The 12,079-nt window shown below is 31.3% G+C and overlaps 1 protein-coding gene across 1 annotated transcript; it reads right to left on the minus strand.

Moving 5' to 3' along the window:
- Positions 1-461: 461 nt before the first annotated feature.
- Positions 462-5,175, minus strand: LOC125821625 (uncharacterized). The gene is made up of 4 exons (XM_049501039.1): positions 4,837-5,175; positions 2,647-3,281; positions 1,478-1,993; positions 462-668 (listed from the first exon to the last, which is right to left on the minus strand). The coding sequence occupies exons 1-4, from the start codon at positions 5,108-5,110 to the stop codon at positions 462-464; spliced, it is 1,632 nt and encodes a 543-aa protein (XP_049356996.1). The 5' UTR covers positions 5,111-5,175.
- Between the last annotated feature and the right edge of the window lie 6,904 nt (positions 5,176-12,079).

Consider the following 12,079-nt stretch of genomic DNA (forward strand, 5'->3'; position numbering starts at 1 on the left):
CAAATAAATGTATTCATCATTTCTTTGATTAGATACAATTGATACATAATACATTTGACAGAGAAGATGAATGCATATTGTATTCATATGAATACAGATATAGTAGATACAAAAATACAAACATAGTTTTACGAATACAATTGATATAAATCTCTCACCTATATATAATTGAATACAATTGATACATAATACATTCGAATAAATTTCTTCTTATTGGCAAGGAGAGAGAGAGTTTGCTATAAAAACAACCTATAGGGATTCTTTTAAACTATAGTTCGTTTTCCATAAATATGTTGACATTTTTGTCTTGTTCCATAATTTCTCTTTTCTGATTTACTCTTTATAACACAAACTAATAACATGACTCATTTGATCAAATTAATGATCTCGATAGAAAAATAAACTAAACAAACTTATTAAAATTTAAAATGTGTGTATATATACAAATAAGCAAAAAAGTGTTACCCATTGTACTGTATTGTATTGTATGGACAAGGAACATACAACAGGTACAGAACTGCCCTAACATCACCTTCATAATCTTCAGGAATGAATACATCGAAATCACTGACAGTCCATTCAGCAGTGGCCCCTTGGCTGCTAACATATATTTCCGTACCAACATTAAGTGAAGACCACACACGCTTTGCTGGTTTGGTTCCTGGATCCTGTATAAGTAAGGTCACTACGAATTAGTCGTTTAGGTATATCCAGAATAGACCATCTACCTGAGTACTGCAGCAGTCTATATCTGCTTAATCTATAGAGGTAGATGCAATATAATTTAAAAGGGCTCAACTGAACCCAATATACTTTCCACATAGTGTGTGTATTAATTTATTATAAGTATATATATTAAGTGTATGTGTGAAACAAAGCACTGACACTTCAACAAATATTTAGTTCCAAACCCGTGATTGCAAATGTGCAATGGGTTCAGTGGTGAGAATATAAAAGTTGAACCCAACAAGTTCAAATCTTGTTTCCGCCTTTGTATGCATCTATTGAATGGGGTCATTTTAAGCAAAGTTGACCTCCCCATAAAGAGAAGCAAGCTCAAAACTAAAGGCAGGATTGACGTATTAGCTCACAAGTACAAAATGAAATGCATTCTAAAGCTCAAAGGAAATGGAAATCTGAATACATGCTTTCTTGTTATCAAGCATTAAGCTGTCTCACATCCTTGTAGCTTAATAACTTTCTGAAAAATTAAGTACAGTAGAACCATTTTGATCATGAAAAACCTTTTATGCTTGAATCTTACGTTCCTAGTTTTACAGAGTCAAAATCAAAGTAGAAAACTGTTAAAGCTCCAAAAACATTGGATATAAGCAACACAAGTAACCAAATATATCATCCATGTTAGATCCACGGCACCTACTAAGTGAAAGCACTGGACAAAATCAGAAGCAACACGAAGAAAACGACATCCCTTCTGCAGAATTTACAAGCTAGATTATGCAAGAATTAAGGTTACCTGGTAAAAGTATAACCGATTAGATAATGTTCCTACATCAAGCTCCCAACTCCTAGCATCACCAATCCACCCCTCTCCATGTTTTGAAGGATAACCATGCACAGCCCACTCAGGATGTGGCAGGATTTGTATCAGTTCTTGAGCTTGTGGATTGCTGTATGGATCACAGATATCATATGGTTTCTCTAAATAGTTTGCATTTCCAGGAGCACAATATAGATGATAAGCAGAGTATGGGAACCGAGAAGTATCATTTCTGTATATTATCTCCCCATTAGGGCTAATGTGGTAGGGTGGACAGGACACGAGGTTATCAGGACGACACCAACTTGTCGTTGCTGGATTGATGATCATCTCACTGTATCTGGTCACATCTGTTAAAACATCTCCATCACATGGCTCTCCACTATTTTTCCAGCAGCTTCCTATGTCGAGAAGATAAAACTGGCTATTCGAGCCTCCTCCTTGTATAACTTCAAGTGTCAACTTCACCTTGAAATTTGGTGACTCCGGAAGCTGCAAGGGAAAAGAAAGCAGAAATTGCTTAAATATTAACTCACAGCTCTTATTCTATCTGAAAGTGATAAAACATCACAGCATGAGACTCTGGTACCCTGTCTACAAGAATCATTCATGATGATGAAACAAAATCACTATATACATAATACACTTGGTTCACAATCTTTTTTAATTTTTTTTTTTTGAAAACCAAGAAATCCCCATTTACTAGTGGCGCATGGTTCAAATTTCATTGGATAATGGACTCCCCCCCCCCCCCATCACCACCACACACACACACACACACAAACACACTTCTCTATTTAGATACCAGGGTTTTTGTTAGTGGAGGAAAGATTCAAACCCATGATGTGCACCTAACCGCACACCAAAGCCCTAGTGGCCTTAGTTCCAACTTTTTATACCAGTAAAATCCTACATTTATTCATCAAAAAAATGAAATGATGTCACTATTTTCATATCCAAGAGGTAAATAGGACCAACCAAGAAAAATAGGGAAGAAAAGATGTAATTCTTTATCTCGAGGGTGAACAACAGGAATATTCAGTTCCTTTATTTAGTAAATTTAGCACGTTATATTTTTTATATGAATAAATTTGCACATTTATTGAGTAAGAGCTTTCATAGGGAACAAAGTTGTTGTCACAAACCTTTTTCATAATTCCACGGCCACTGTAGTGATATCCTCCATTAAACCCTTTTGCTGCATCTGATCTTAGATACAACATAAGCCATGGATACTTGGATGATGTCGTCAATTTATTTGAGATAATCCAACTACCTGTGCTTAAATTCTTCCGCCATGAAACTGAGAAAAAAGATTTTCCATCTACACCGGCAGTTAAATTGGCATCAAGGTCATATGTTCCATAGAAGCCTCCGATCAAGGATGAATGCTCCCTATCGACTATCCTTGAGTAGTTATGGTAGACAAGTGGCTGATTCATGCAGCCCTCACCAAAACATGGAAAAGTTCTACCAGTCACTATCTTAGAAACTTTCCTACCATTTTCAGGACAAAGAGTCGTCGTCTTGTCAAAATTTCCATTTTTAAGCATTATCATCCAATAATACCATGGGTCACCAGAATCATGCACTTCACAAAGTGAACCAAGGTAACACTCCTTTTCCACAGCATAAAGATCAGGATTCATATCAGCATTATGGCTCCCATCTGGAATTTTATCTCCAACTCCTAATCTATTGTCTACTTCCGTCACTTTGTGGTGTACTTTACAAGTGCTCCGTTTTCGAGGAAGCGGACCGCCCGGAATATCTTGGTGACCTCACCATAAAAGTAAACCAATAAGAGGTGGGCAGATCATAAAGTTGTTCAATGCTAACATTTACTCAAGGCATTATGTCTATGATTCATGTAATTGAGTTCATCAAAATTCAAACAATATCCTATCAAATCTTTCTGCTTTTTCATCACCTTGGGAATCAAATTGTATAACCAAACAACTACATTTAGAAAAGGGAAAATAAAAGGAATCAGAGAAGGATAGAGCTTCAAAGGAAAATTCGACAGTTAACGTTGAACATAGTCATAATGATGGTTAGTGGATAAGGGAAACAAAATCAGGTTCAGGTTCCTTTCAACCACAATGGCAGTCAACTGACAGCAACGATGGAGTTATGACTTATGCCAATTAGTAACAGCTTAGAGAAGTATGAAAGCTTCTTGAACTCTGATGAGTCACAACTTCTTTTTTGATCAGTCTGAAGTATGACAATTGAAATTGCAGCAAAATGCTCATCCCAATTTGGTTAAATAGTATCAAAATCTGTTTTACTACAAAATGCCACCACAACAGAGAAATTCAATTATTGAATTGTATTTCCTCCATAATTTGTGGCACTGGATCGCTCCTCATGGCTCCTGCAGTCTTTTAGTCAGATATGCGCAGGAATAAATTTTCCATCTTCCTATAAATTACAGATCCAATGGTTAAAATTTTATTTCCTCCTTCTCCATCTAGCTCTAGACACATCAAGCTAGAATAACCCATAAATTCACCAATCTTTCAGCCAACTCAGTAGTAACCTTGACAAGTTTTGGAAATTCCCACAGTAACTCGAAACACAATGATGAAGAAACTCACAGTTGTAGCTCTCAGGGTGCAACAAACAAACTGTTAAAGATCAGGATTCAGTTATGTCAATTGTTGTAGTCTTGATATTAAAGAAATACCATGTGTTCAGTGTCAACTCCAAAAGCCCCTCAACTCTATCTATTATGTATAAACTACTAAATCAGAAAATATAATTAAACCAACTTTCGTATCAACTTATGTATCATTCATGCTATCAAACTAGTAAACCAAGAACCAACTTCATAACATAACACAACATCAACCTCATACAAGTTCATGGTGTTGTGCTGAATAAATCTTTCCAGAGTAGACTACAAATTCAAGATTTTTCCTTTCAACATCTTTTTTAATGGGTATTTTTGTCTTTCCAATATCTTTTTCAATCAATTGCAGACTCGTATGATATTTATACATGTTAATATTACCATTCTCCACCACGACAACATCATGATTAGGAGTTCTTTAATACCATATGAATCGACATCAACATGCTTGAATCAACTCGCTTAGGCACTAAATGAAAAATAATATCAAGATTAATAATTCTACAATTTCCCAAATGCAAGTTTATTCCAATTAATTTATGCTTCACTTTTTTGTTTCAAAGTTATTGATTTTGGGATCTCAGTAAATTATTAAATTTTGCAAACTACCTTATTTCAAAATTGAATTGAATTATAACTTTTTTATGTTTCTGTTATCAGTTGTGCAATATAACTAACAATAAAATAACTAGTGTAAAACCTGTGAGAGAAGTAGAACAGTGAAGATCAGCACAGTCAGCAAGCCTGGGGCTGCCCATACGGGGAGCCTCACTTCCAACTTCATTGCAGAAATTCCAAGCTTCAAATGCAAATCTTGAATTTGGGTTTTTCATTCCAGGGTCGCCAATTGCAGAAACATATGAATCTGCATAACCCAAATCACAAATATGAACTACAACAACAACAAGACTTAAAAGTAAAGATGACCAACAGAAACCCATCGCTATTTCACTCATCAAAACAGCAACAACCATGAATTTATGCCATGTGTTGTTTCATTTTCAGAGTGCTTTCGATTGATGATTAAGGAATAAAATAAGACTTCCCTTTCGAGTCACCCCATTTTGCCGTACAAGCTAAGTGTCCAATTTAGAACAAAACAACATTATTTAGGCTATGTTTGGAAAGCCGGAGAATTGGAATTGGTGTAATTACTAGGGTACTAATTATCAGTCTAGTAATTATACAATCTAGTAATTATATTGACCCGTTTGTTTGTTTGTCATAATGTAATTACAAGTATACTGTTTGGTTGCACAAGTGTAATCATAAGGTTATATTGAATTTTAAAAATAAAATTTAATTATTTAAAATTAAAAAATTATATCAGACAAATAAGGATCTTTATAAATGATATTAAGTTAAATATTTAAGATATATATTGTCTCTTGAAAATATATTAATTAATAAACATATGTTTTTAACTAATATTACAAGAAAAAATTGATTTATATTTTTCAATTTAGTATATTTTAATTAAATTACTCATAAAAACTAAAAGTACATTATTTCTATGAATATCATGAAATGCATGTTTGACAAAAGATTAATATTATAAATATAATATCATAAAATCATAAAACATTTGACAAAAAGAATCTATCAAGTCTAACTTAAAAATTAGCTTATAATGTAAAATATCGAGTCAATACTCCTAAAACAAATGAGATTGAAAATATAGCATAAGTTCTAAATTCAAAACAAAAAATTTAACATAATACTCTTATGCCACATTTCAACATAAAATACATAAATATAATTTAAAAGAAAAGGAAAGCGTAAGTTCATAACTTTATTCAACAATGAATTCTACTTTAATTTAAAAATTAGAATACTAACAAAATTATACTAATGAATTTTTTAGAAGATACAAAAAATTGCATGGAATCACATGAAGTAAAGGTTGAGAATAAGAAGGAAATGATATATAAATGATATAAAAAAAAATTAAAAAATATTAGATTAATAAATCAAAACAATTTAAATTAATAAAAATAAAAAATACATTAAAATGAAAAAAAAAATAGAACAAAAATAAAAGAAAGAAATTAATAAATAACGATCTGTACTAGTCAATCGTAGACCAAGTACTAGACCATAAAACTTACCCAATTTTGACGAACACAATCTACAACTTGTAGACCCATCTACGAACCGTAGACATCAACCGTACCAACCTTTGGCCTTAAAATTTTACTATGCCTGAAAGCTACCTACGAGACCTAGCTACGACTCGTAGATCAGTTGACGGACCATACTGGTGAGCATTCAAAGAAGTACTGAGACTTGATATTTAGAAAATTATTTCCCCTTCCTACGGTTGCCATCTACGGCTTGTAAAAGCTACTATGGTCCGTAGGTGGAAACCGTAGACACAGCCTGCAACCTAAAAAAATTATTTTCCTTCTTTTTCAAATTTGAGATTTTACATCGATGGTCAAACAAAGCGCACAATTATGACTATTGAGGATATGTTGAGAGCTTGTGTCATTGACTTTAAAGGTAATTAGGATGATGAACTAACTATCATTGAATTTTCTTATAATAGCAATTATTGTTTTTGTATTCAAATGGCTTTGTTTAAGGCACTTTGAGCACTACTAAAAAAACAGTGAATACCGACCTACAAATTTTCGACCTCAAATGGAGGTCGGTATTTACAAGTAGTCGGTTTTTATGCAAAATAAAGAGGGAAAACCAAATTCCGACCTCTGGAAGTCGGAATTTTTCCCGAAAAAAATGAATTACAATAAAAATACCAACCTCGTGAGGTTGGTATTTTTTATATTTAATTGAGAAAATAATACCGACATCAAGAGGTCGGTTTTTATTGTAATTCATTAAAAATTCCGACCTCCTGAGGTCGGAATTTTTTCTCAATTAAATATTTTATAATACTGACTTCCGAATGTCGGTAGTATGTAATTAAAATACCGACCTCATGAGGTCGGTATTTTTATTTCATCTAATTACTATTAATTAAAGCGACATCCGGAGGTCGGTATTTTTATTTCATCTACTTACTTTAAAAAGCGACATCTGGAGGTCGGTTTGTGGAAAGCGGGAAAAACAAATTCCGACCTCTAGAGATTGGATTTTTTCCCGGAAAAAATGAATTACAATAAAAACCGACCTCTTGATGTCGGTATTAAATTATTTTTTCTCAATAGGTTTTGTGTAAAATAAAAAACTAAAAAAATTATAATACCGACTTCCGTATGTCGGTAAAATTAAATAGTAAAAATAAATTAATATAAAATACCGACCTCATGAGGTCGGTATTTTTTATATTTAATTGAGAAAATAATACCGACATCAAGCGGTCGGTTTTTATTGTAATTCATTAAAAATTCCGACCTCCTGAGGTCGGAATTTTTCTCAATTAAATATTTCATAATACCGACTTCCGAATGTCGGTAAAAATTAAATAGTACTCCCTCCATTTCACAAAGAATGACCTCATTTTCTTTTTAGTCAGTTTAAAAAAAAATGACCTCTTTTCTTTTTTGGTAACATTTTACTTTTAGCTTTCCACGTGGCATGTTTAAGACCACAAGATTAAGGGCAATTTTGTACATTTGACATAACTTTAATTTAGGACCACAAGATTCAAAAGTCTTCTTTAATTTCTTAAACTCCGTGCGAAGTCAAACCAGACCATTCTTTTTGAAGCGGAGGGAGTAAGTAAATAAAATACCGACCTCATGAGGTCGGTATTTTTATTTCTACTATTAATTAAAGCGACATCCGGAGATCGGTATTTTTATTTCATCTAATTACTTTTAAAAGTGATATCCGGAGGTCGGTTTGCGGTTTGCGGGGTAAACCAAATTCCGACCTCAAGAGGTCGGAATTTTTCCCAGAAAATGAATTACAATAAAAATCGACCTCTTGATGTCGGTATTATTTTCTATTTTGATTTAATTTTATTTAAATCATCTTCCAGAGGACGATTTTGTGTTATGTAATAAATTAATATTTTCAATTAACTTTAAATAAATTGTCCTCCGAATGACGGTTTTATTCAAGTTAAAAAATAATTTAATATAAAATACCAACCTCCCGATGTCAATATTATTTAATTAACATGATTACCTTTATTTATCTTAAAATTTAATGTGATACCGACCTCATGACGTTGGTATTTTTTATTAAATCTAATTACTTTCAATAAAAGCGACATCCGGAGGTCGGTTTGTTTAAAATATTCCTATTAATACTCATAATTTTGCTATTGTGCATAATACTAAAATTTCATTTTACACCTACAATTAATTGTTCAAAAAGTGTAACAATTTTGTATACTTTTATAAATAAAAAGTTAGAATTCGTGGAATAAATAAAAAAATATCTATAATCCATATTTAGAGTATGAAACTACGTTGATATGAATTAGGAGATACTTATACTTATATTTCTAGAGTAATGTACAAATTCTATCAGTCCGTCGTCTAATCATGAACTTAATATCTCATGTCATGATGTAGAGGTGAAGAGCTAACATATAATTCATTCGAGTATGAAATGCGAGATAGTATTATTATATACGTTCGATCTAATTGAATGGATGTTAAGTGTAGTGATCACCTCCTAATTATGATGACATGTAAACGATATCTTATCGGAGTATGAAATATGTTGATTAATTATATACTCCTCGAGTAGTTTAACAAATCAAGTCTTATATACTAGTGGTTTAGATATGAAATACATTATCAATTAAAGAAATACCGAGGATCAATTCAAGGAGATTTATATATTAAATTTGATAATGATAAACTTTTGTTGATCAATAAAATTAAATTTATATAATTAGGAGTTATATAATTTAAATTTCTAAAAGGACCTTGATCGATAAATTAAATTTATTAAATTAAACTTATGATGATGTGTAGTTAAATTATATATATATGTATATATATATATATATATATATATATATATATATATATATATATATATATATATATATATTTATTTTATTTTTTTGATATTGATAAACTTTTGTTGATCAATAAAATTAAATTTATATAATTAGGAGTTATATAATTAAATTTATAAAATTGACTTGATCGATAAATTAAATTTATTAAATTAAACTTCTGTTGATGTGTAGTTAAATTATATATATATGCTTCACTATAATGATGTATGTAATCTGCCACCACTATTCCTTTCCATATGTCAATTACTGAGTTCCATAATTGAGGGTCATGAGCTGCTATATTTAATATTTTTCCTCTATCTCCTCCGTCTTGAAGTTTGATAGGGGCTTCTATTGGCATTCTTATCCTATTGGTCTCACCATTTCTGGTTCTGTTGCCGGGTCTTGCCTATATACCTTGTGACGTGGTAAATTACCTATAGTATATTCTACTGGCGTTATGGGGGTTGTCTTCTAGAAGGGACTTGAACTAGAAGAAGCGGTTTCCATGAATTCTTTTAGAATGCGTGTTTTTCGTCATCGCTTTCTTCTTGGGCTTCTTCTTTTCGTTCCTTTTGTCTATACCATAATTGTCCATTCTAAAATGGCATTCTTTAAAGTGTTTTTCTACTGTAAATATATCTATTTTTCCTAATTTACAACCTTTACATTTAAACAAAGTTGTTTTATTTTCTTGATGTACTTTTTTAGCCTTTGCTATCGATAAATCTACTTCGTAGTCTTCTTCATTTATATTTTGAATATTCATACTTTCCATATTAATGGTTGATTCATTATCTTTCAAATCTTCTTCTATTTCGTTTGATCTGTATATTTATAATCAGTGAATCTAATTGATGTCTCTCCTTTATTATTAGTGTATGTGAGGTGGTCGTTTGGTCGTAATACTTCTTTTTTACAGAATTTTTCTAAATTCTATTCTCTTCCTGCATATTCTTCTGAATTTATTTTTAAAAGGTTCATTAATTTATTCCTTTATTTCCCATTATTCCTACTGCATCGTCTATCTTTATTTTAAACCTTGAACTGTTGTTGGTGGCTAATTTTCCTATAAAGCCAACACAAAACTAAAAGATTGTTTCCACAGTTCATTTCTTTGTAGCCTTTGGTCTGTATGCCTATTTTATGTATTTTCCAAATTCTTTTGAATTTATCATAAAATCTGGACTACAGTAAAAAATTCCTCCATTATTACTCATGTCTACTTCTGTTAAACCTATTATTGATCTTTAGATTCGGACCATCTGCTATCGTACAAAGTAATCAATACTTTGGTACCTAGATTTTTTCTAGCTAAGCCTTTGAGCCCAATTACTACCAATCCCATGTGCATGAGATTCATTCGTCTTTTCTGTATTCTTGCATAGATTCTTTACTAATTAAATTTATACTTTCACTATCATTTTCAGATACACTAATTGTTCTCACTATAGTGTCTGTATAGATGTGTTGTTGATGAAAAGAAACCGGTATTGTAAAGAACTTGTGGATTTAAGATTTTTAATTTATTTTGTTTGAATATTTCTATGTCTCTATCTACATCTATAAGTTCATCCAACTGATGACTACTACTAGGTCAAGATGAATTATTCATTATTCTAGCTAACATATTATTACCTAATCTACCTTGAGAGAAACTGGTCCTTTGTCTTTCTTGGAGTTTCTATTCCTGTTTGAAAAATTGTCCATGGTTTTTCTTTTCTTGTAAGTCTATCCTTTGAGGTGTGATTTCCGTTCTTTTGAGCTGTTCTATTAGGGCTTGTATATCGTTTTCTTGCTTATTTCTTTAGTAGGGACTTTTGTTTCTAGTAGACTATCTAATTTTTATTTATTTCGTTATTGGTCTTCTAGGTTTTTATTTAATTCTAATAACGCAAAAATTATTAGATTGTTTTGTTTTACACTTATTAGGTCTGTTTTGCCTGGTGGTGTATATCTGATAATCCTTCAGGGTTAGCTTGAAATTGTGCTGTTTTCTAAAAACTTCCTTATAAAAGAAATTGTTCATGAAAGGGTTAAGTCTTAAGCTTTCCTAATCTTTCTTAATTTCTTTGTTTCTTTATAAAGGTTTTCTAGTTGATTATGTATTGTTTCTATCGATTGTTATCAGTTATTCTATTGCTACTATGTTTGTACCTTAGAGACTATATCTATTTATTGGTTTTTTAGAAAATCAAAGTTTTTTCTATCCTTTCTAATGATTTGTTTTGTTTATGCTGCAGGTTTTCGATGGTCTCTATTATCTTTAAAAGTCTATCGTCTTTGGACTGACTATTATCTGCTAAATTTATAATTAAATCTGTAATAGTATTTAAATGTTGATTCTCACTATGTAGAATATGGTCTCCTTCTGCGAAATTACACTTAAGTAATGATCCAAATTTTAGTCTTCGATATTTCTTTTCTAAAACTATTTCTAAATCTAAGTATTCTAACCTCTTAATACTTCCTATTATGCTAAATATAGAGTTCTGTTTTTGCAATCTTGTGTTTCTATTCTAATTTCCTTTATGTAGTGATAAACTCTAGCTCCTATAGTTGGTATTTGTAAATCTATTTGTTTTATTTCCTGGCATATGTTCAAAATTTGTGAGGATGTTAATAAATCTAAAAATAACCTTAATTGTTCGAAATATAGTTGTCTTTGTTCTATTAGAAAATCGTATATATCTTTATAGTTCTGTCTTATTCTCAATAAATACCAATGATATTCTTGGTCAATTATAATCTGTTTTCGTATGGCCTAAATCTTTTCTTATATATTCTAGATGACATATACTCTATTACTTGTATTATAGGTATGTACTAAGTTACTTATCCTAAAGGGAAATTTAAATTACAAATATAATTCCTTTGGACCTCTATGCGTCTATTAGTGTGTTGGATATTACTATTTATACTATGTAGTTCCCACTTCAAAGCACTTAATAATTTTGGGTTGACTAAGGTTGGTCGATTTGATGTATATAAACCCCCTTGATTACAAAGTTTGTCTGTT

The sequence above is a fragment of the Solanum verrucosum genome, unplaced genomic scaffold (genome assembly GCF_900185275.1).
Source record: "Solanum verrucosum unplaced genomic scaffold, falcon-dt-bn FXZP01000270.1, whole genome shotgun sequence".
Taxonomy (NCBI): Eukaryota; Viridiplantae; Streptophyta; class Magnoliopsida; order Solanales; family Solanaceae; genus Solanum; species Solanum verrucosum.

What these genes read in the sequence shown, in the direction of transcription:
- LOC125821625 (XM_049501039.1), bottom strand. Translation starts at nt 5,110, where the DNA reads ATGGTTGTTGCTGTTTTGATGAGTGAAATAGCGATGGGTTTCTGTTGG. An exon ending in CTGTTCTACTTCTCTCACAG is followed by an intron (nt 3,282 to 4,836) that starts GTTTTACACTAG and finishes TTTTATGGTGAG; the next exon opens with GTCACCAAGATATTCCGGGC. An exon ending in GCCGTGGAATTATGAAAAAG is followed by an intron (nt 1,994 to 2,646) that starts GTTTGTGACAAC and finishes TTTCCCTTGCAG; the next exon opens with CTTCCGGAGTCACCAAATTT.